The following is a 21,424-nucleotide window of genomic DNA, read 5'->3' as shown; positions in this document are numbered from 1 at the left end:
CGATAAAGGAGACTAATTGGCACATGGCTCTACTATCGGCTCGTCAGAAAACGCAAATATTGATTATGCTTTGTCTGGGGCATTCCTGGGCATCTTGCAAGTAAGAATGTAGTGATTTTTTTGGTACTGGGTATTTTTTTTAATAATGTGTATTTGCAATACTGTTTTCCGTACGAAATTTTTGTTGTGGTTGTTTGACCTGCTTTCGTAAGGAGAAATATTAAGTGCATAAATAAAGTGTAAACATGAAGGAATTTTGAGTGCCTAATGTACGGCAAAAATTGAAATTTTTAACGGTAAGATTACAACGTAAGTTAAGGTTTGTAATAAACAGCGAGTTGCCGTGAATTACGTTCTTAGTAGTATAAAGGTAGTACTCTCAATATCACAATATGCAAATTGTACAGTATTAAGAATAGGAATAAATTGAATGATTTGCATTCGTTTTAAATCGTAGAGACGGACGATGGAAACCATATATGTCAGAAAATGTATGTCGTGTAAAGCACCAGTAACACTTTCAAACTTACACACGTGCATGCTTTCCCTTAATTTTTTGATTGAAATTGATTGACCTTTGGATGCAATTTATGTTACAAGTACGGGAAGTAGAATATATGCATTGTCAAATTTGCGATTCCAATATTGTGCAAGTGACCATTATTCACCCCATGAATCACTGCGATTCATGTTCGTCAAGTTTACAAAATATGCAGCTTTCTTTTACAAAGCAAAACCCATTGTGGTCACCTACTTACACTAATTAAGATTAGGTCGGTATTGCTGCTACAACCATTGGGGTCGTCGACCCACTGTACCCCCTCGAGATTTTTTTTTTAATCGACAGATTTCAACGTTTTTTTATGTAATATAAAAGTGGTTCAAGCGTTAGGAAACCACAAATAACGAAGATATTTGATCGCAAAGTATGACCCACGTAAGCACAAGAAACGGTAACAGTTCGTTCTATCGGAGACACTTTTCTTCAAATTTAGAGGAGAAACTACTTACTGAAATCAGTTTCTGAAGCATTGTCGAAGTTCTTTGAGGTATTTTCTTTTGCGGAAACTGAAAACTTCACACCATAGAATGCTGCAGAACAAGAAATATTCACTTTTTATGTAAGGAACTTGCATTTTCTGTAAAGCGACAACATTATGCCTTTGTTTCCATTATGTACCTGCAGATGGCACAAGCGTCGAAAGTCTCGCCAGTGTTTCCAAACGTGCCTTTTTTTTACGAGATTTTTTTTTAACTATGCTTACCTAACCTAACCTTACCTTACCTTACCGGAAATGGTCCGTGGTGCTATCGTGAATGGTTTTTGGGGCTATCCATCAATGGTACGTGGGGCTATCATGAATAATTTTTGGGGTTATCCGTGAATGGTTTGTGATGACATAATGAACACGAAAGTAGGTATTTTTCAGTTAAGAAGATTGAAGCACTGCATACCCACTCTAAATCGACAAAACACAACCACGACGCTCGATGATCCACACCTGTGTGTGCCATATTGTATATTCCGCAACGGAAGAAAGGAACCAAAAGAATTACTTGCAATGTGAAAAATCGATGTTATTTTCGTGTAAAAAGGATAATGGCACCTTTAACTATGTTCCGCAATACACAATTCGTAAGTACGAACCATGAGAAACACAAAATATCCAATTGTAATGTGTAGAGCCCGGAAGTTCAGGCATTTATTTTCGTTAAAATAGGCAGGCAAAAAGGCATTTATAATGTGGAAAATAGGCACTAAAAATGGGAAAAAAGGCAAAATAAACTGAAAAAGGCACATTTGAAAGTCACTTACTTTTATCTATAATTTCTGGCAAAATGTTAATGAAGCATACATAAAACAAGCAAATGTAGCTGGACTCATTTCGATAACAGCATTTTCACCTTTTAGAATATCACAAATTGTTTTCAATTGTTTCAAGTCATCATTTGCACTCACTACCCATTTGCACTTTTCCACAACAGCTGACCCCTTTTCTCCTGACACTTCCATCATCTGCTGCATAGATTCCTCGAAGATTTTCATGGATGCTACAAGAGTCTCACCTCTTTTTTCTAGCTTTGTAATTGTCTCTGGCAATGCACAATAATGTGCAAAAATAAACGACAGTTCATTCTTCAGTTCTGAATAGCACAGGAGTTTTTCACTTCACGAATTGAAGCCACTTCATTTTCTGGAAGAGCATCGATCACCTCACTGATTTTTTTCAAGGTGGTTAGCATAATATATAGCTGCTGATATCAAGGTTCCCCATCTCGTCAAGACTGGTTGCGGAGGTAAACTAAGCTCAGGTGCAACTTCCTGAAATGTTCGGGTTCGAGAGGGAGATTTCAGAAATATCTTCTTTGTGTTCGAAATCAACCTGTCCACTTCTGGGTGCAACACTCTAATTTTGTCGGCGATTCTGTGCATTGCGTGGGCTACACATGTGATATGAAGCATGTTCGGGAAGAGAATTTTCAATGCTATGGCAGCCTTCTTTATATAGGGAGCTGCATCACTGATAAAAAGTAACATGTCATCATGATGTACACCATCTGGCCAGAGTAGAAGTAGGGAATTTGAGAATAACTGAGCTATTGACGAACCATTGGCTCTCTCTAGTTGTTCTGACGTGAGAAGAAATGACGAGGATTCTCCGTATGTTGGTTCCATAGTTCATATGATGACGTTGGCTATTCAGCGTCCCATAGCGTCAGTACTTTCATCTGTTTAAATCCAAACCTTCTTTCCACCAACTTCAGCACAAATTCTTTGCAGAGCTTCTTCGTAGTAGATGCTTAAATATGTTTTCCGCAGCGTAGATTCCGACGGCACTATTTCTTTAGTGTATTTCTCCAGGAATTTCCTATGTGACTTGTTTTCCACTTTCCAGAAAGGTATCCCTGCTTCCATGAAAGCTTTGCACAGTTCAAGAGAAAACTGAGATTGCCTGTTGGATGAAGTGCCCACTGTTGAATTCAGGGATATCTTCTTCTGTTCAACCTTTTTGGCAACTGCAGATTTATGTTTTGCTGTTGACACATGCTGAGATATAAAGTATTTTTTCTCATGGTTGAATGTTTTTTTCACATATCTTGCAGAGAAGAATAGTATCATCTGTCAAAAATGTGCTTTCACCAAATTCATGCACGTAACCATGTAACTTACCACTTAATAGCACACTAAATTTCGGCATGATGACAACTACACGATCCTCTCCTTCCGAAGTGCAGAACTAAACTAAAGATAGAGAACTTGATTTTGGAATCCATGCAAAGGCCCTTGGGCATTAGTGCTGTTTCTTGTCAATAACCTCCTGACACGGACGCTGGACGTGATGACGTAATTGTGCAGGTGTTCTGCAATAGGTTTTCAGCAGTCAATCATTCACAAGGACACGTTAACGGAAAGGCAATATCTTAACTCAGCATGAAATACTATTTTTTTTTAAAACACACTTTTCTCCTTCAGCAATGTTGAAACATACGTGAGTTCAATGTTACTTAAATAAGGCGAAAATTATTCACATAATAAGCGGAAGAAAAATAAATGCCAACAACGTTTTTTGGGAGAAAAATAATTTATTTACACATTTTTTTTAAAAAAAAATGTTCAAATTTCATTGAAAAAGGCAAAAAAGGTCATTATAATTAAAAATAGGCAGTGGGGTCCCAAATAGGCAAAATAGGCAAAATGAAAAGTCTTCTAAAACATTCGAAACAACATAAAAAACACATATCCGGAAAAATTTTATCAATATATGCAGTAGATAAAAAGAGGCATTTTGCCAAACTTCCGGGCTCTAGTAATGTGTCTCCAATATAACGAACTGTTGCCCAAGAAACTCCTATTCTGGAGTACAAAAATAAATTTAAATTACTTAAAAGCCTTAACCTTTTATTGGAAGGTTAAACTATAAATTGTACAAGAAAAAATATTAACATTATTTTCTAAAATCATTGAATTAATTTTCAAATGTTTAATTGAATAATACATTTTCTGATATTTAGGAAACCTCTCTGTTCTAGGAAGCATTATCTCTTAGTTGACTCAGTTGTACTTTTCACTAGACATGATTTTTTTCAGAAATGGCCAATTTGTTTTAATAACATCATAAAATTCACAACATGAAAGTTCTGAATTAATTTAACATTCGCAGACGTTTAACAGGATACTAGAAGTCTACCTCTTTCTGCAGACCAAATATTCCCCATAATTGAAACTGAAGCAGATGTTCCAAACAAAGACATAGCAAACTCAACCATTTTAGAAATGTTGGTACATGAAATATGAGTCTTTTGAAACATCTTAAAAATTGCTTCCCACTTCTCTTCAATAGTATGTGGTACTTTTTCAGAACTTGAACCTCAACCTACCTTTTGGTTTTGAATAACCTCGTTCAATAATGTACGTTCTGGTCGTGAATATTCAATACCGGTAGCTATTTTCATGTTCAGATTTTTCTCAACTGGCCTTCTGGTAGGGGTTATTAACAATAACAACTTTTCTTTGTTTAAAAAAATATAGACCTGGAAAATAATATAAAAAACCTGGAATTTAAAATCAGACATTTAGTAGACACCCTGCACATGCAGATGGCAACGATGAAAATGACGTCATAAATAGTCCCATCACAAAACTCTCATTACTCCACTATAATACATCTCCTAAAGCTAAAAACAACACAAGTCGTTTGTATAGAACATAATCTTCATAAATTACACAAAAATCATCACCTTATCATGGGGGTACAGAGCGTCGAAGGTACACAACCATTTTTGTCGACTTCTAAGAGAACCAAACCCAGCAGCCTAACCACCTAACCACCACAGATTACACTGGTCTACATATGAAAAAAAATTTCTGCTGACTTAGATATTTTCACTGATTCTATATAATTTGAGGTCGCTGATTCCAAATATGTAGTCAGAAAATGTGTATCACGTCACAATTTTTCACAAATCACATTTGAAAATTTTCACAATATTATAATACTGGGCTAAACTCCAACAATTTTCCATATAGATATCTGCACATAATGAAATTATAGGACTATACATAAGGTGGCGGAGCTGATAACAGGTATTAAGTTACATTGTTTGACAAGTCACATTTCAAAATTTTCAGAAAATTATATCCGGCTACATTCCAACAGCACTTGCAAAGAGAATGTGACGTAGTCAGATGTCCATGCAGAGTATCACGTCACGTTGTTTAACAAACATACATTTCTATTTTCTCAATAGGGAGTTCTTAATGGACAAAAAGTTTAGGTAATTCCGGCAAATTGATCAATTTGTTTCACGAGCACATACAGTCAGCACCTGATGCCTGTACTTATGCTAAACTTAACATACACCACAGAATAGCACAACATGCATACCTACTTAGGCAAAATTTTTCGTTTCTTTGATTTTCTGGAGTAGGTGGCCTCAGGAACGTCACGCTGCAAGCACCAGCAATAGTCGGCCATCATGTTTTCATTCCATATCCCCTGATATTGGTGCTCCATGGTTTTTATGTCTTGGTGGAAGCATTCGCCCTGTTCTTCACTTACGGCACCAAGATTGGACGGAAATACATCTAAGTGGCTGTGCAGGAAGTGAAGCCTGACACTGATATTTACTCCTAACTTTTGAAATGTCACCAACAAATTTTCAACTAGAACCTCGTAGTTGTGCGCCCTGAAGTTTCCAAGAAAGTTTGTATTGACATCAGAAAAGTGACACCATGCATCTTTCTCTGAGCGGTTAATTGTTTGTAAGAATTCTTAATCTTTCATTAGTATCCTTACCTGAGGAGCATCAAAAATACCTGCTTTTACTTTCTCATGCGTCAATGCAGGACATTTTGAGCAAATGTATTTAAAGCAAGCCCCATTCTTATCCAGAGCTTTTACATACTGCTTCATTAATTCCAACTTAATGTGCAGTGGAGGAAGTAACACTTCCTTAGGATCAACAAGCGGCTTGTTCTGGATGTTTTTCGCCCCGACTTCAAAGCTTTTCCTGGCGGCCACAGTCTTCGTACCCAATGTTCGTTCCTTGCTCGACTGTCCCATAAATACAAAAAGCATGGATATTTCGTGAAACCTGCTTATTGACCAAGTAGCATTGAAATGACCTTGAGATCTCCGCGCACAAGCCAACTGTCATTTGCATACTTTTTCTTTCGAAGCAGTTCTTTCATTGTTTCGTAGCTTTCCTTCAAATGTACGGAGTGGCCAACAGGAATGGATGCTAACTTATTGCCATTATGCATCAACACACACTTCAAACTCCTCTTGCTATCAATAAAAAGCCTCCATTCTTCTGCATTATACGTACATCCCATAGTTTCAATTAGTCCCTTCACATCTGTACCATAGACATATTCTTCGTCCCTTTGAAAATATCTTAATAGATGCCTATCTCTGTCCCGATACATGAAGGTTGTTCCAGACGCTAACATGTTTCTTTCCTTCAGTCTACACAGGTCCTGCATACTTTATGAGGTGCCCAGGATTTATCTTGGTCACCCAATTTAGTTCCGAAATATGCACTATATGCTTTCCTTACAAAGTCAGTAATATTTGTCCTTTGTTTTGAGGTTAACAATGTTCGAATAACTGATTTAAGTAATAATCATTATAATATTCCATGTGCTGCCATCTTGTGACCTCTACGGACTACGTTGTTTCATTGCTCTAAATATACATCCCTAATATTAGATAATTTTCTATTTTCCTCCAAAACCTGACGTGATAGAAAAAAACGGATTTCGGTTTTGGATTTACCACCCTCGAATTACTAAAGAACAACCATCAGCCTCCAGTCAGCAAAATGGACGTAGACCAGTGTTATTTATTATTTTAGGGATCATTATGTTGACATAGTAAAGTATTGGTTTTGGGTAACTTCAGTATCAGTAATGAAAAGTAGTTTATCATCGCTCCATCCCTAATATATATATATATATATATATATATATATATATATATATATATATATATATATATAGTGTAGTGTACTATTATGTCAAGTTACAGGATACAGGGATTAAAAATGTCAGTTTGCTTTTTTTTATAAAAGAATTTTGTTTCTTGTATTGCTATCTTTCTAATTATTTTTTTCTATGTTTTGCAGGTGATAAGTGATGGTGAAGATCATGGATGCAACGGATGCATCCAGTGTCGAACAAAACAAGCATGTTGGTGATGTTATCAACGGTTCAAGATTTCTTCAGCTGGAGAACAATGCTCTTGTCAAACTCCCGACAACTGCATGGACTAATGCCCACAATAATATCTTATACCTCAGTGTTGCCTTTAATATTCTTGAAGACCTGCCGAGTGAATTTAGTCAATTTCAAAACTTGATAAAGCTTAACCTCAGCTATAACAAGTTCAACACTTTGCCTAAATGTGTCTGTTGTCTTAAGTCATTAGAGGTTCTGCACATTTCAAATAACTGCCTCACAGCTCTGCCAGAAGATATCAAGAGTCTGACAAAATTAAACGAGTTGAATGTTAGCTGCAATAAACTGCAGTCATTGCCAGAGTCCATAGGTGGCCTTAGAGACTTGGTGAATGTGAATTTCAGCCAAAATAAACTTCAAACTCTTCCCAGGTGTTTCAGGAACTTGGTGAAACTTGAGAGAGTAATTCTTGCTCATAATGACATATCTGTTGTGCCACCCTGTGTTCTAAGTTTGAAAAATGTTAAAGTCTTGGACTTATCAAATAACAAAATAGAGTCATTTGCAGAACCACCAAACAGTGTATCAGTGTTAAAACAAGTGAAGTTAGACTATAATATGTTGTCAGAAATCCCTCAGTGGTTGGAGAATTTGTGTTGTGCCGAAGAGATTAGCCTCAGCCACAACAAGTTCAGTAATGGTATAATGTCTTTAAAGGTTGATTATCTTGCAAAACGCCTGCAGAAATTGAGCCTATGTAACTGTGGACTTACGTCTGTTCCGGTAAACCTGTGCAAGTTAGAAGAACTGAAGTATTTGAACATTGCGAATGATGAACTTCCAGATCTTTGGAGGAAAAATAATGCCGGACTGAACAACATGTGGGAGATTCCTGCAAAAATGTCCAGTCTGACTTCACTGAAGGAACTTCATCTTGGATACATTGGGCTTCATTGGCTTCCAGAAGAGATTGGGTGTCTTGTCTCCTTAGAAGTCATGGACTTGATGCACAATGAACTTCCGTGGCTTCCTGACAGCTTTTGCAACTTGCTGAGGTTGAAGGTCTGCAAGCTATCCAGTAATCAGCTCGATCTCCTCCCCATTGCGATTGGGAAATTGTCATCTCTCGAAGTTCTGTCATTGGATCACAACAAGGTAACTGAGATTTCAAAAATATGATAGTCTTGTGAATCATCATGTGCCTAGTGGTGGATCCAGGAATGGAACTTGGAAGGGGCGATTTTTCTGCAGAAGTTTATTGTAACCAATATTTGTAGTTTTTATATAAACAATACGTAATACTACTCTGTGGTGTGTACGGATAAACATGCACAGGGCATAAATGGATTTGAATCCTGGATAAGTAAAGTATCTTTGATTATTTTGTTCCATCAATTCTATTGCAGTGATGAACCTAATGATATAAATATACAGCAAAAAGGGTATGACTGAAGATGACCGGAGCCCCTCTCCAATTTTCTTCATATTTGGCATACTTACTAATTGAGGCATGCTAATGACGAATCTGAAGGTAAAATTTGTCTGAAACGTCTAGAAATTGCAAAATAATTGCGAACCATTGACGTGTGGTTAGGTTAGTTTGTTAGGTTAGGCAAACATAGTTAAAATTTCGTGTCGTGGTAGTATCAGGATCTAGAAATTGCAAAATAATTCCGAATCATTGATGCTAGCCCCACGAACCATTGATGTGTGGTTAGGTTAGGCAAACATAGTTAAAATTTGGTGTCATGGTAGTATCAGTATCATTTGCTTGTGAAACAAAACATTCGCGAAAATCGACTGTTTCCATTCTGAAAACCAATGCTTTATTTTTGCTTATTTTGCAATTTCTAGACGTTTCCGACAACTTTTAACTTCAGATTCGTGATTAGGAGGCCTCAATTAGTGAGTATGCCAAATATGAAGAAACTCGAAGAGGGGTCCGGTCATCTTCAGTCGTTCCGCAAAAAAGTGGGGAAACATTACAAAGAAACAAGGACCTTTTCTCTCATGTTGCTACCCCTTGTTGAACGAGAAATACGTCAATATACATAAACATTAGGGTCATTATTTATTTACGTATTTAATTTTGATTTGAAATGCAGATTATTAGCAGAAGACCTCAGTACAGACAATGATGAAACTGAAATTCGTTATTACAATATTTACATAATATCCATAATGTTTTATAACAAGGAAATAAACAATAGCTTATATATATACAATACTGAGATAAAAATAAAATATAGGTTAAATAGAATGTAAGCAAAAACCTAGTCCAGGCACTTGGGAGGGACTGTTGCCCCCATCACCCTCCCAATGGATCCACATCTGCATACCTCTGAAGGTGGTTGGGGATAGGTGCAATACTTGAGAATCTTACAGTTTCAATCAACATATTTTTTTAGTTGTTGCTGTTTGTTCATTTGTTGGGCAAAATTTTGTTAAATTACGTCCATTCGAATAAAAAATATAATGCCAAAATGTGCAAACCAACTTTTAATTTGTACACTGAACAAAACATGTTGAAACGTTAGGTAACTTTCTTTAGCATTAAGAATTGTAATACAATTTTCCAGTGAAAATTTTGTTTGAAATATTTCCAGCTGTATGAAATTCCAGAATCGCTTACAGAGCTGCGAAACTTACAGTATCTTGATCTGTACGACAATTTCTTCAGTGAACTTCCAGATGGGATTTTATGCATTCAGTCTCTGAAAAGTCTAGATTTAGGGAACAACTGCATAGATTTTCACCACTGTGATTTCAACAAAGTAAGTATATATTTACTATTTATTCAGATAGTCAAGGTGTCCTGGATTCGAAACTCGGTGGAGGTACATAGTGGTTCGGATCCCACTTTATACTGCGAGTCTAGTTCTGATTAGCCCATCTGTGTGTAAAGTGGACTTAAAACACCAACTCAATTAATCAATATTTATTCAGATATGGTAATTTCATTGAATGATTCAGTTCTTTATTTCATACCTCTTTTGATAAACCTTCTGTTAGACACTTCATACATATTCAAGTGGTGTAAGTACACCTGTCCCGCAACCCATTAAATATATTTAAGGTATGAAATCCACCGTGTATTACACTGATTTCTTTCTGCTACGATCGGCTGCAATTTTCTGCTCCACTTTCAAAATTATGTAATATTATAAACTTAATGCCGGTTGCATGCTTGGTGTACAGTTGTCCCGCATGTGCCTAAATACATTAACAACCAAAGCAGTGCCATATTAAGTTAACATAAATACAAAATTTTGAAATATAACAGTCTAGTTGGCTGCACTTTTTAACACTCGGTGCAGTGCAGGTGTATCCAGTGTAAGGGTGGTGCAAGGAAATGACGTTCAACCAACTAGACGGAAAGCGATGTTCAAGTTCAAAAGATTCAACAAATGCCTGTCTGCTGCTTTAATCAGTCATTTGAGGGCCTCCCCCATGGTGCAGTGGTAGCGTCATTGCCTTATAATCGAGGGGTCCTGGGTCCGATATCTGGTGGAGGCACAAGTGGTTCGGATCCCACTTTAAACTGTAGGTCCAGTCCCGATTAGCCTTACTGTGCATAAAGTTGACTTAAAACAACAACTCAAACCAAACGGTCATTTGATTAGTTAGCACACACCACGTGACCATACACCGGTCCGGAAGGTTGTGCAGACGGTGCAGACACCAAGTACACTACTTCACTCCAAATCAACGAACTAGACAATTCGGTGTTGCACCGTGCAACCAACTAGACGGGGCTACTATTTTTCTGTATCTTCTAAAACATCTCTTGAAATGTTAATTGACTGCTACCGACATTTTCCTTTACTACACACTCCGTTCCACTTTTGATGATACAGATATTTATATCATGAAAGAAAAACTGTACAACATTAAATAACAATGCCTACCGTACATTCCACTCCCCTTCGTTCCCAAAACTTGGCAGTTGTTTACTTTTGACACAGATGTGGAAGGCATGTGGATGTTGATGTCATAGTCATAGGGGCAGTGAAGGTACGGATATAGAAGTTCCCCTTTGAAAGAACTTTCTACAGAATCTTCTAAATACTTGCCACTACTTCGACTTCTGCTCGTAAACAAGATGAATGAATGTAATAGCTGCTGTTCATGTTCTGAGAATTTATCCTTCATGTTGTGAGCAAAATTTTACCTGGTGTCAAGCGTAACAGCACCTGGCCCCTGCTTAGCTAAGGGCATGCTCATAAATTCTATTTCACATTGTGAAAGGTGCACAGCACAATGTGGAGTTATTCACATAAATTGACTCTTGTCTTGCAAGCATTTGACTGCATAGCAACTGTCGTTGTGGATATTTGTGCAATTTTTATTGATATTTGTGGGAAATGCCTTTTTTTTTTTACTATCCATGTTGAGAAACTGCTATATTAGTCAGCCACGCAGGGACCTATAGGTGGTGGCAATTTCTTCAATGCTTGGAATTGACAGTGTTGTTGTAATGCATATATATGTGTGTGTGTGCGTGTGTGTGTGTGTAAATCAAAGAAGGTAAAAGGAAACACTCACCGGACAGTAGAAAAATTCAAAATTTTCGCTAATTTCATAGCATCATCGGTGTGAGGAGAAATAGACTGAACTGGAACTTCCATTATATATATATAACAATATTCCATTTTAGGACATTTTTTAAATTTTTATCGCATTTTTGCCTCTTTTTAATGTATAGGGTTTTCCAATAAGAACAATATGATTTTACAATGAAATAAAACATAAAAAGTTTGGTTGTATACAACCAAACTTTTTATATTATTTTGAAGCATAGTTTATTACATTATGTTTTGAATAACACATCATTTAAGTGTCCACCTCGACTTCGTGCATGCGAGTGAATTCAATGAACCCAATTTTCGATGACTGTGCAATAACTCGGGCCTAATGTCACGAATGCAGCGTTCGATGTTCAATCTTAATGCATCAAGGGTTCGTGGTCTGTTTGCATAGACTATAGTCTTCAAAAAAACCACAAAAAGCAATCTAAAGGAGTTAAATCACAACTTCTTGGAGGCCAACTAACAGTTGCATTTCTTAAAATTATCCTTTCACCAAACTGTTCTCACAATACGTTGATAGTGGCATTAGCAGTATGACATGTGACACAGGCTTGTTGGAACCACATGTCTTCCAAATCAATTTCATATAAATTTGGCCACAAGTCATCTGTTAACATCAATCGGTACCGCTCACCAGTCACTGTAACTGCCTCTCCTACCTCAATTTGGAAATAAAATGGTCCGATGATGCCACCATGCCATAAACCACACCATACAGTGACCTTTTGCGGGTGCAAGGGCTTCTCGTGAATCTTTTGTGGATTGTTTTCACACCAAAAACAACAATTTTGTTTGTTAACATATCCACTTAACCAGAAATGAGCCTCATCTGAGAAGATAATTTTTTTGCCCAAAATTATGATCAGTTTCAAGTTTCTAAAGAACGTCTATTTTCATAAAATTTTTGGATAATAACCAAACGTTCTTGAAGCGTGATGAATTGTCATAGTATACTAAACATAAATGACAACTAGTGACAGTTATAATATAACATTTGAAGCATAGTTGCCAGTTCATTTCAAAATCATATCATTCTTATTGGAAAACCCTTTATAACTGCATGCATATTTTGGCCATTTTATTTAAGTGCATATAAATCTGTTCCCTAGTCATGACTGATTATTACCCCTGTACAGTTTTAATGTTTTAACATTGATTTTATAGGATGTGAATGAACTTATATTTTTTGTATTATTAAGAATGTAACTGAGTTCATTTTTTTTTTTAAATCTTGCAGTGGGTATTATTAGTTTCCTCAACAATGTGCGAAAAGTAGAGAGAATGTTGGCAGTATACGTATTATATAATTATAATTTAAGTGTGTATCAAAGCGTACACCTACTTTTGTATACTTTTTTCTCTGTGAATTCTAGATGGAACATTTGCCTGATTAGCCCTTTTTTGTATGTTGCTATTACTACATCTTTTCCAGGAGGACCTTAATCGGTATGAAATGTTAGAACGGAATTTAAGATCACAGCTCAGTGGTGATCATCGATTGGATGTGCAGAAGGTTTCATCTACGCATGGTGATGATTATACAGGTGAGTAATAAGTAATGGGAGAATGCTGACGACTTTTCTCACAGTAGATCTAAAATGTGTGGAAAAAAGAAAACAAAATTTTATTCCTGTCAGATGGTAGTAATAAAAAGATTTTCAAAGGTAAACTTCTCCATGACAAAAGTACCGTTTTGTACTTTCAAATTCAGTCTAAGTGTTGTGGAATGGACAATATGTACCAGCTTATCATCAGAAAATGCCTGCTTAATACAACCTTTGTCAGAAAAGTTCCAGGACAGGTCATAAAAAATAATTTATTCAACGTACTAACCAATGGTCCTAGGTCTTGTCAAAATAGTCTTCTCGGCTATCTATGCACAGCTGCCACCGTTTCTGGACGTCATGGAGGCAAGCAGAGAAAGCTTCATCTGGGATGCTTCTCAGGACATCTGTCACAGCTGTTCGGATTGCTGCAATATCTTCATGACGCTTCCCTTTCAGCGGTGTTTTCACACGGAGAAACAAAAAAATAAATCACATGGCAACAAGTTGGGTGAATATGGGGGATGTGGTAGAGCAGGGATACGATGCTTGGCCAGATATTCCTGGACTGATAAAGCAGTATGGGGCCTTGCATTGTTGTGCAATAAGAACCACTGCCCAGATGCCCACAAATCAGGATGGCGCTGACAAATTATGCTTGACGCAAACATTTCAGGAGGTCAATATAAAAGTTTCGGTTTATCCTTAACCTTTAGCATAGAAAATGCAGCGGTGCATGATGTTGACAGGCAGCCGACTAAGGGATCATCTTGCACTGAATCTCTGCCCTCCTGAAACCTTTTGTGCCATTCAAAGACACGGCTTCTCCAAATGCCTCGTCAACATATGCTTGCCGTATCATATTCCATGTTTCACTAGGGGTTTTCCCTAGCTTAACACAGAACTTAATGTTAACACTCTGCTCAGAATCCACGTTCATCACGTCACTCGTGTAACTTCCAACTAAATATGCCAACGAGCCGAACAGTGGGTTGCTAAGCACAGCCCTGCCACCTAGTGAGTTTACATGGAAACACTTCCAAAGCCATGTCTATTCAGAACACGTATGAAGTGAGTTAATAATACCCATTTCTTGTGTTTGAATATCACAGGTAAAGAATAAAAAAATTAGTCCTGGAACTTTTCCGACAAAGGTTGTATTATATATAAATAAATTTAATGCGAGAGGTTGCTAGGATGGGCCCGGCCTCCATGGCGAGATCTCAATTCAAACACTGGATGTATCATTACGTTTTCCCGATTATCCATTTCATCTCTTCATCATTACAATTAATCCAGAGGTAGAAAAACAATATAAAATAATGAGAAGAAAATAGAGTGCTCATAGGTTGAGTGATGATCAAATAAAATTGATGAAGGGAAAGTTAAAAAAAAACAATTCCTTTTCAATCTAGTCGCATACATTGAAAAATAGATATCAATATATCAGTCAGATTTTTTGTACGATATTGGTAATGTTTGCCAAACCTATTTACAATAATTTTGTTTTAGTATCCAGATTTAGAATTGATACCACAATCATTTTGTTACGGGATAGTGTAATCATGTGACCATGGTGGTCCACTTAGTAGTATTTCTCCCATACGGGAGGCCTGGATTTGATTCCTCGGGTGCATTATTTCAGGTGGGAATTTTGCCAGCAATATCCCTTCATAGAGTTCTGCTCCGGAGTGACCTGGGGACAACCCTGGCATGTAATGGCAGCTGGAGCATTGTGCTGATCACATTAACTTTACAAATTGCCAAGATTGTTCATGTTTGGGGCTCTACCATCACATCTCCCCCTGCCTTGTTGAATCTGCATTTATGTAATCCTTTATCAATGATGTACTTACATTACAGTTTTATTTCCAGATGGAGGCATGGAATCTGACTGTAGTTCGCCGACACCACCAGATCATCCACAAGATGCAGCAAATGAGTGGAATAATACCAAGTAAGTTTGTCAGAAGTCAAATTTATTTTCTTAAGTATTTTCTTCAACTGCTATGCCCAAAGTTCTAGATGCTATTAAGGCAATTCAGCCAAAAAGTATCGTCAGATTCTTTTTCAGGCCTTATGCATGGTGTAGGTGTCAAGAAAAGAAATTGTATTATTTCTATCATGTTGTTATGACTTTCATAAGCCATGTAACTAACTGTACCTCCTTGCTAGTCTAGCAATAAACTTTGTAATCAAAGGTTCTTCAATCATCTTTATCTCTTTTGCAAGGAGACACAAATTTCATGCTTTGGCTGTTACTTAGCTCCAGTCTTGAATAGTTTCTTCATAGAAAATGAACCACGGAGTGAATTGTATATGTAACACTCACCTGGAATGTCAAGCACTATGAATTTAGTACAAGTTAACAAGTGGAACTAAGATTTTTCTGCATTCCATCATTCTTTCTTTATCACTTTACAACAAAATATTAGAATTATTTCCCCAGATTCTATATTGGGACATTTCATGAAAAGTGGTCCTACTCCATGTAAATAACAACTTGGATCAATCAGAAAATTATTATTGTTTTAATTGCATAAAGTTTAAATGTTTGTAAATGTATATAATTTGCATATTTCACCAACAAAAATTACTATCATCTGTAGCCTATATGCTTCACAGACAAATGGAGTTAAACTTTGCTACATTTTTAAAGTGTCACACATGTATAACACATTTTCATTAATGCTTTTCATGCATTCAGGCTATGTCATCATCATATAAAAAAAAGGTAAAGTGCTCCCCTGTGCATAGCACCATGCCATGAAGGCATATAGGGTGTGTGGGGGTAACGCCCCACACTTTCTTGATCCGGTCGTGTCATCATAGTCTAGGTTTTTTTTCATTTGTTAGCAGACACGATGAAAGTAGTTCATAATTTCATGAAGTCAGTTTCTTCTGAATATCTCAATTCAATCTCATTCAATGTTACATCTTGTGTGTAAAATGACAAACAGTAATGCTGGAATGCTCCCATTCTAATTATTTAACACAAAACCCCTTTCTCTCTCACACACACACACACACACACATATACATATATACATTGCAGCTTCATATGCTTTTGTGTCCATAATAGCTAAATATTAAAACATATTCTTGAAGTATTCAGAAAAATCATTGTTCGCACATTGTGTTGACAGGATATTTGGTTTTTTTTTTTTTTTTTTGTGTCCAATTCAGGATATCAACATTATTCTTACAAAACATTTTTAAGAATGTAGGACCAACATTCACCTAAGCCTTGGTTATCACTGTGTAGTTCTTTTGTTTATATTCAAGATTCAGTTATCGCTCGTGTAACTGTCAGATTCTCTTTGTTTCAGCAATGAGTTAGAAGAAAACTGGGATGACGAATCAGATTCTGATAGCAACTTTGACCCAAATTGTAAGTAAAATTCAATTCATATACAGTTGCAATGGTATTCGTGTGATCAACCCATAACTAGTGCAAAGACTTTTCAGAAGTAGTACAGATTTGCTAAAGGAACCTAAAAGTATTGTTTCAGTCAAAAGATGGAATTGTTAGGAAGCTTTCAGACCAAAGCAAAGCAATATGGGAATTTCACACCGAAGGGACAAGTGGCATGGGGTCTTTCAGTCTAAAGTGAAAAAAATAACCATGAACAACACTGACGTGACAAATTGAGAATGGCTATCCGAGCAACACGTGCAGCTTGTGTTGCTTCAATTCACAAGGTTGCAATTATTACTGAGGGTTCGCTTCGTTCAAAGTGACGTGTCGCTTTGGTCATGAAATTCTGTAAATAGAGTGGAACCAAATTTTATGTTCTTGGATTTTTCAAGCATTTTAAGTCTTGTCACCTTGCTTCACTGAAAAACATCAAATTTAGATTCCAGTGCACTATATTAACATTCACACACTTTCGTGCTAGAGGCTTGTCTATATTGACTGTGTAGGCAAATCTAGTGACGTAAGTTGCTCTACGAAGCATAAAACTTGTGTTTGAGACCGTTAGTTTCAGTCAAAGTAACGGCATTGTTGTGAGAGGATGTATTTATTTTGACCTTCGATTTTTTATTGGAAATGTCATACACTGTAAACAAAATATGGTGTTTTTATCTGATTGTCATTTATTATGGAGTTCTGAATGTTTTCAGCATTTAGTAAACACATGTAATTCAAAACTAATGATGTCTGTTCAAGAATTTGCATCACTTGTTTAATTTTTGTTCATAACGGTGGTGTTACCATATGGTAACGCTATGCAGATACAGTAGCTACAGGCCTTTCAACAATTACGTCATTTGTTCTATTATTATTGTATATAAACCAAGAAATTTAAGTTGTAAAGCCTCTTGTCACCTTTTGTATGGTTTCTTCTATTGGTTATAATTTATATGTTATTTTAATAATAATAATAAAAATAATAGTAATAATAGATGACCATTTCATGAAACATTTTGTGCGTAGCTCAGCTTTGTTGAGTCTGTGATCCCGTATTATGGAAAACATTATTGCAAGCTATTTATTAGAGGTGATTGAAAACATTCCGTGGATGCCTCATTCTTTTTGGCATCTATCAAGGCAAAAGTATAAGAAAATTCCATCACTGACATTGAAAACAAATTTAGAGAGACTGCAGCGCCTCTTATGCATATTTTACAAAAAATTCAGAGGCAAAAATTCTTCCAGCTTGGATTTGGATGGAAATCCTGAAAACTATGTGGCATCATTTCGTGTTGCACCTAAGGGGTCGTGGCAACACAAAGGCAGGTTTTGAAAGATGTGTGGTATGCTGGTGGTCCACCAGTAGTGTTCGCATTGGACATGTCAAATATATGGTTGGACTCAAAGTTCCATGTTTCATACTTTTCTATGAAAAGGGCCTCCCGATGGCGTAGTAGTGACGTCATTGCTTTGTAATCAAGGTGTCCCAGGTTCAATACACAGTGGTTCCGATCCCACTTTAAACTCTAGGTCCAGTCCCAATTAGCTATTCTGCATATTACGTGGACTTAAAGCTTCAATTGAAATCAATTCAAAGTTTCTATGACAAGTGAATATTCAAGAGTGATATACAATGTGACTATAGAGTAATCATTATGTACTAAATAGTTACTTGAGTGCCTTTAGCTCAGAAAATGTGAGGTAAATGTACAATGGATCTATAATGTATTTGTATTATATAAAAACAATCAAATTTTGAAAGTAATTTTAAGGTTAATTCATAAATTTCCAAGTTTTCAAAAATAAATCAATTTGTAGGGGTGAACGCATAGCGTTACCATATGATAACGGGGCATAATTCAAAATGGGAAAATGAAAATTTTCGAAATCAGATATTAGACTAAAAACAAGAAAAAAAAATTGACCAAAAATAATTCATTCGTTTAAGGGTTAAGTTTACAAATAATTAAAACCCCTGAAAATATTCAGATAAGCAAATAATAAATTTTAATAATAAATTTGTGTGTATATATATATACAAATGATAAAAATCAAAGGAGAAAGGAAACACTCTCCAGAAAAATTCAAAATTTTCGCTAGCTTAGAAGCATCATCGGTGTGAGGCGAAAACTTTGAATTTTTCCAGTCCGGTGAGTGTTTCCTTTCTCCTTCTTTGATTTTTATTTAGCCCTTTTGACCCTCCTTGCTTTTATATATATATACACACACACACATACACACCTAGAATGAGTAAAAGTGCCAGAAGGGCAGATAAACAAAAATGGCGTAGGAGACAGTATATAGCAGAAGGTACAGAAGTATTTAACACTGTTACTAATGAAATTTCTGGATTCAAGTGTCAGCCTGGACATTTCTTCAAGTTTTGCAAGTGTATTATTTTCATCATCATCATGGCAAATAGCCAAAATTGACATAAAATGAAAGAAATACAAAGATAGCATAAAAATTAAAAGGGAAGAACAGAGGAGGCATATCAGAGCATTTCACACAAGTAGTGTTCACTGCATTACAGTAGATATATATATAGGAAATGTTTGAGAAATTTTTCAATGCTAAGATATCATAGTTTGTATCTTTACTTGCCAGCAACAACTATGTTTGGGGTTATAATCTGTCAGTAATAAAAAAAATGGGGAAAATATTTATATTAACATTCTAAAATATTTTTTAAGGTAAGGGGATAATTTATGCTATATTTAAGTAATTTTGTTATTTTCTTTACTAGATCCACGTGTAGGACGATGGAATTTTTGTCAGCCAAGTTTTAGGCCTCTTCCGGACCACTTCTGCCCAGCTGATTTGCTTCCTAAATCTACACAATGTGGGAAACCAGTATTTAGGTGTGTAGTGGGACAGTTTGATGATGCAGACGACGGATTGGAACTGGACACAAGATAGTTCTTTTATGGCCTTAGTGTACTTTTTGATAAAGTCCTTGCACTTGAGAGAAAAAAAGTCTTAAATTGCACTTCAGAGAAAAAAGTCTTAAAAGTTTGGTAAATACTAAGAAAAATACAAATTGTAAAAACTGCATTTATTCTTGTATCAGACTACCTCCCGAACAAATATAATGGGTACAGTTTCGTATAAAATGCATCCATCACTTGATACTACAATTTTTGTAGGATCTCGATCTCTGCAATTTTTTCTAACCATTCTTTATTATTTTTATCCTTTTACTTTTTTTTATATATTTCAAAGTGACTTCAATCCTCAGTTGCCTTACCTATCTTCCATGCCATTCTTAAGTAGAGCTTTCGAACCGTAACAGTATTAGTCAGTTTTAGACATAATTTTGAAACCAATTTTAAGTTTTATATTAAAGAACATACCTAGACACCCTATTTTTATTTCACAATACATCTTCAGGAAGGAAATAGGTGCATTTGGACTTTGTATTGAGTGGCGAAGTCAAATAGGTCCGAATCATGGCCATCCAACATCAACCTCAGATACATGTGTTTTTGTCTTGATGTGGTCACCACAAAATATGTAGGTTAAAGTAGAAGAGGTGTGTCTATGGTAAGTACGTTTTCTTATCTTTAATAGCATCATCATAACTTATTTTGTTCTGGCTGCTACAGAAATATACTGCAGTTTTTACCAGTTCTGTATATACTCATGGACAAAAATGGTCATGGTTCAGTGAGTACAAATAGATTTAGTGCTAGACTGTTACAGACTCCCGGATAGACCAGACAAACAATATACACAAGTATATCTTCTGCAGGACCGATTATTGCAGTCAGGACATATTAAAGTTATATTTTTAGTGAATGGAGAATACTCCATCCGTCCATTAATGTTAATGAACACAGGGACAGACTGAAAAAAATTTACCTCAACCTATGAACATGTAAGATATGTTTTTTTTCCATAAATGAAGCTCAGAATTCTTTTACACCACAAGTTGTTCGATACACTAAATTGTGATACCCCTTCCTGAGATGTAGTGTAGCTATTTGTGGTGTAGTGCAGGATGTCTATCTATAAGCACACCATCTTTCGTTAAATTACCACTTATGACATTAACTGTACCTATGACCACTTTTTAAGCTTTCCAAATGAAGACTTCAATTTTGAAAACTAAGTAAAAAATACCACCAATCTGTTGTACCATATTCGAGTTTATAAAATGTTTTCACATGTTAAGTTTGCACTGGGTGGTCGAATATACCTTATTAAGTGCCAATATAATGTAAAAAATTACCTGATTGGTAGATAGGTATAACAAAAAAATGTACATTGGTTACTATTTCATATCTTGCTTTACAATAAGTAATATCATTGTGCATATCAATACAGGATATTTATTAACCAATGTAAATTTTAGAAGCTTGTGCATAATAACCTTAAGATAATTTACAGTAAAATGTTTTTCTGTGTGTTTTTGGTTACTACTTATACCTTTTGTATGTTCGCTTTGCAAAGATTATTTTTCCTCACTATTTCTACTTTAACTACAACATAAATATTTTTACTTGTGTTGCCATTTACAGGAGTTAGTATAATAGTTTGTGATTTGATACAGTGAGGACGGAGCACGAAAATGAAAGCGTAATTACCAAATTCAACTTATTTTATTTTGTGTGTTTTATTGGTTTCAAATAAAATATCTGCTTTCGTGTAAGGGACATATTGCAGAAAGTTGAGAAAAAAATACGCAATACAGCAG

The 21,424-nt window shown here is 35.9% G+C and overlaps 1 protein-coding gene across 1 annotated transcript; it reads left to right on the top strand.

Annotated features, from left to right (window-relative positions):
• Positions 1-161: 161 nt before the first annotated feature.
• On the top strand, positions 162-21,424 carry LOC145989883 (uncharacterized). The gene is made up of 7 exons (XM_083125359.1): positions 162-296; positions 7,129-8,335; positions 9,787-9,954; positions 13,202-13,313; positions 15,189-15,270; positions 16,643-16,704; positions 19,475-21,424. The coding sequence occupies exons 2-7, from the start codon at positions 7,139-7,141 to the stop codon at positions 19,645-19,647; spliced, it is 1,794 nt and encodes a 597-aa protein (XP_082981485.1). The 5' UTR covers positions 162-296; positions 7,129-7,138; the 3' UTR covers positions 19,648-21,424.

This window comes from Lepisma saccharinum, chromosome 7 (assembly GCF_977018435.1).
Source record: "Lepisma saccharinum chromosome 7, izLepSacc3.1, whole genome shotgun sequence".
NCBI lineage: Eukaryota > Metazoa > Arthropoda > Insecta > Zygentoma > Lepismatidae > Lepisma > Lepisma saccharinum.
Note: the sequence above shows the minus strand (reverse complement) of the source record. Positions and strands in the feature narration are given on the sequence as shown.

Excerpts from the sequence above, each read along its gene's own strand:
- LOC145989883 (XM_083125359.1), top strand. The coding sequence starts at position 7,139 with ATGGTGAAGATCATGGATGCAACGGATGCATCCAGTGTCGAACAAAAC. Across the intron at positions 9,955-13,201 it reads ACCACTGTGATTTCAACAAA|GAGGACCTTAATCGGTATGA; the intron begins GTAAGTATATAT and ends CATCTTTTCCAG. Across the intron at positions 15,271-16,642 it reads AATGAGTGGAATAATACCAA|CAATGAGTTAGAAGAAAACT; the intron begins GTAAGTTTGTCA and ends TCTTTGTTTCAG.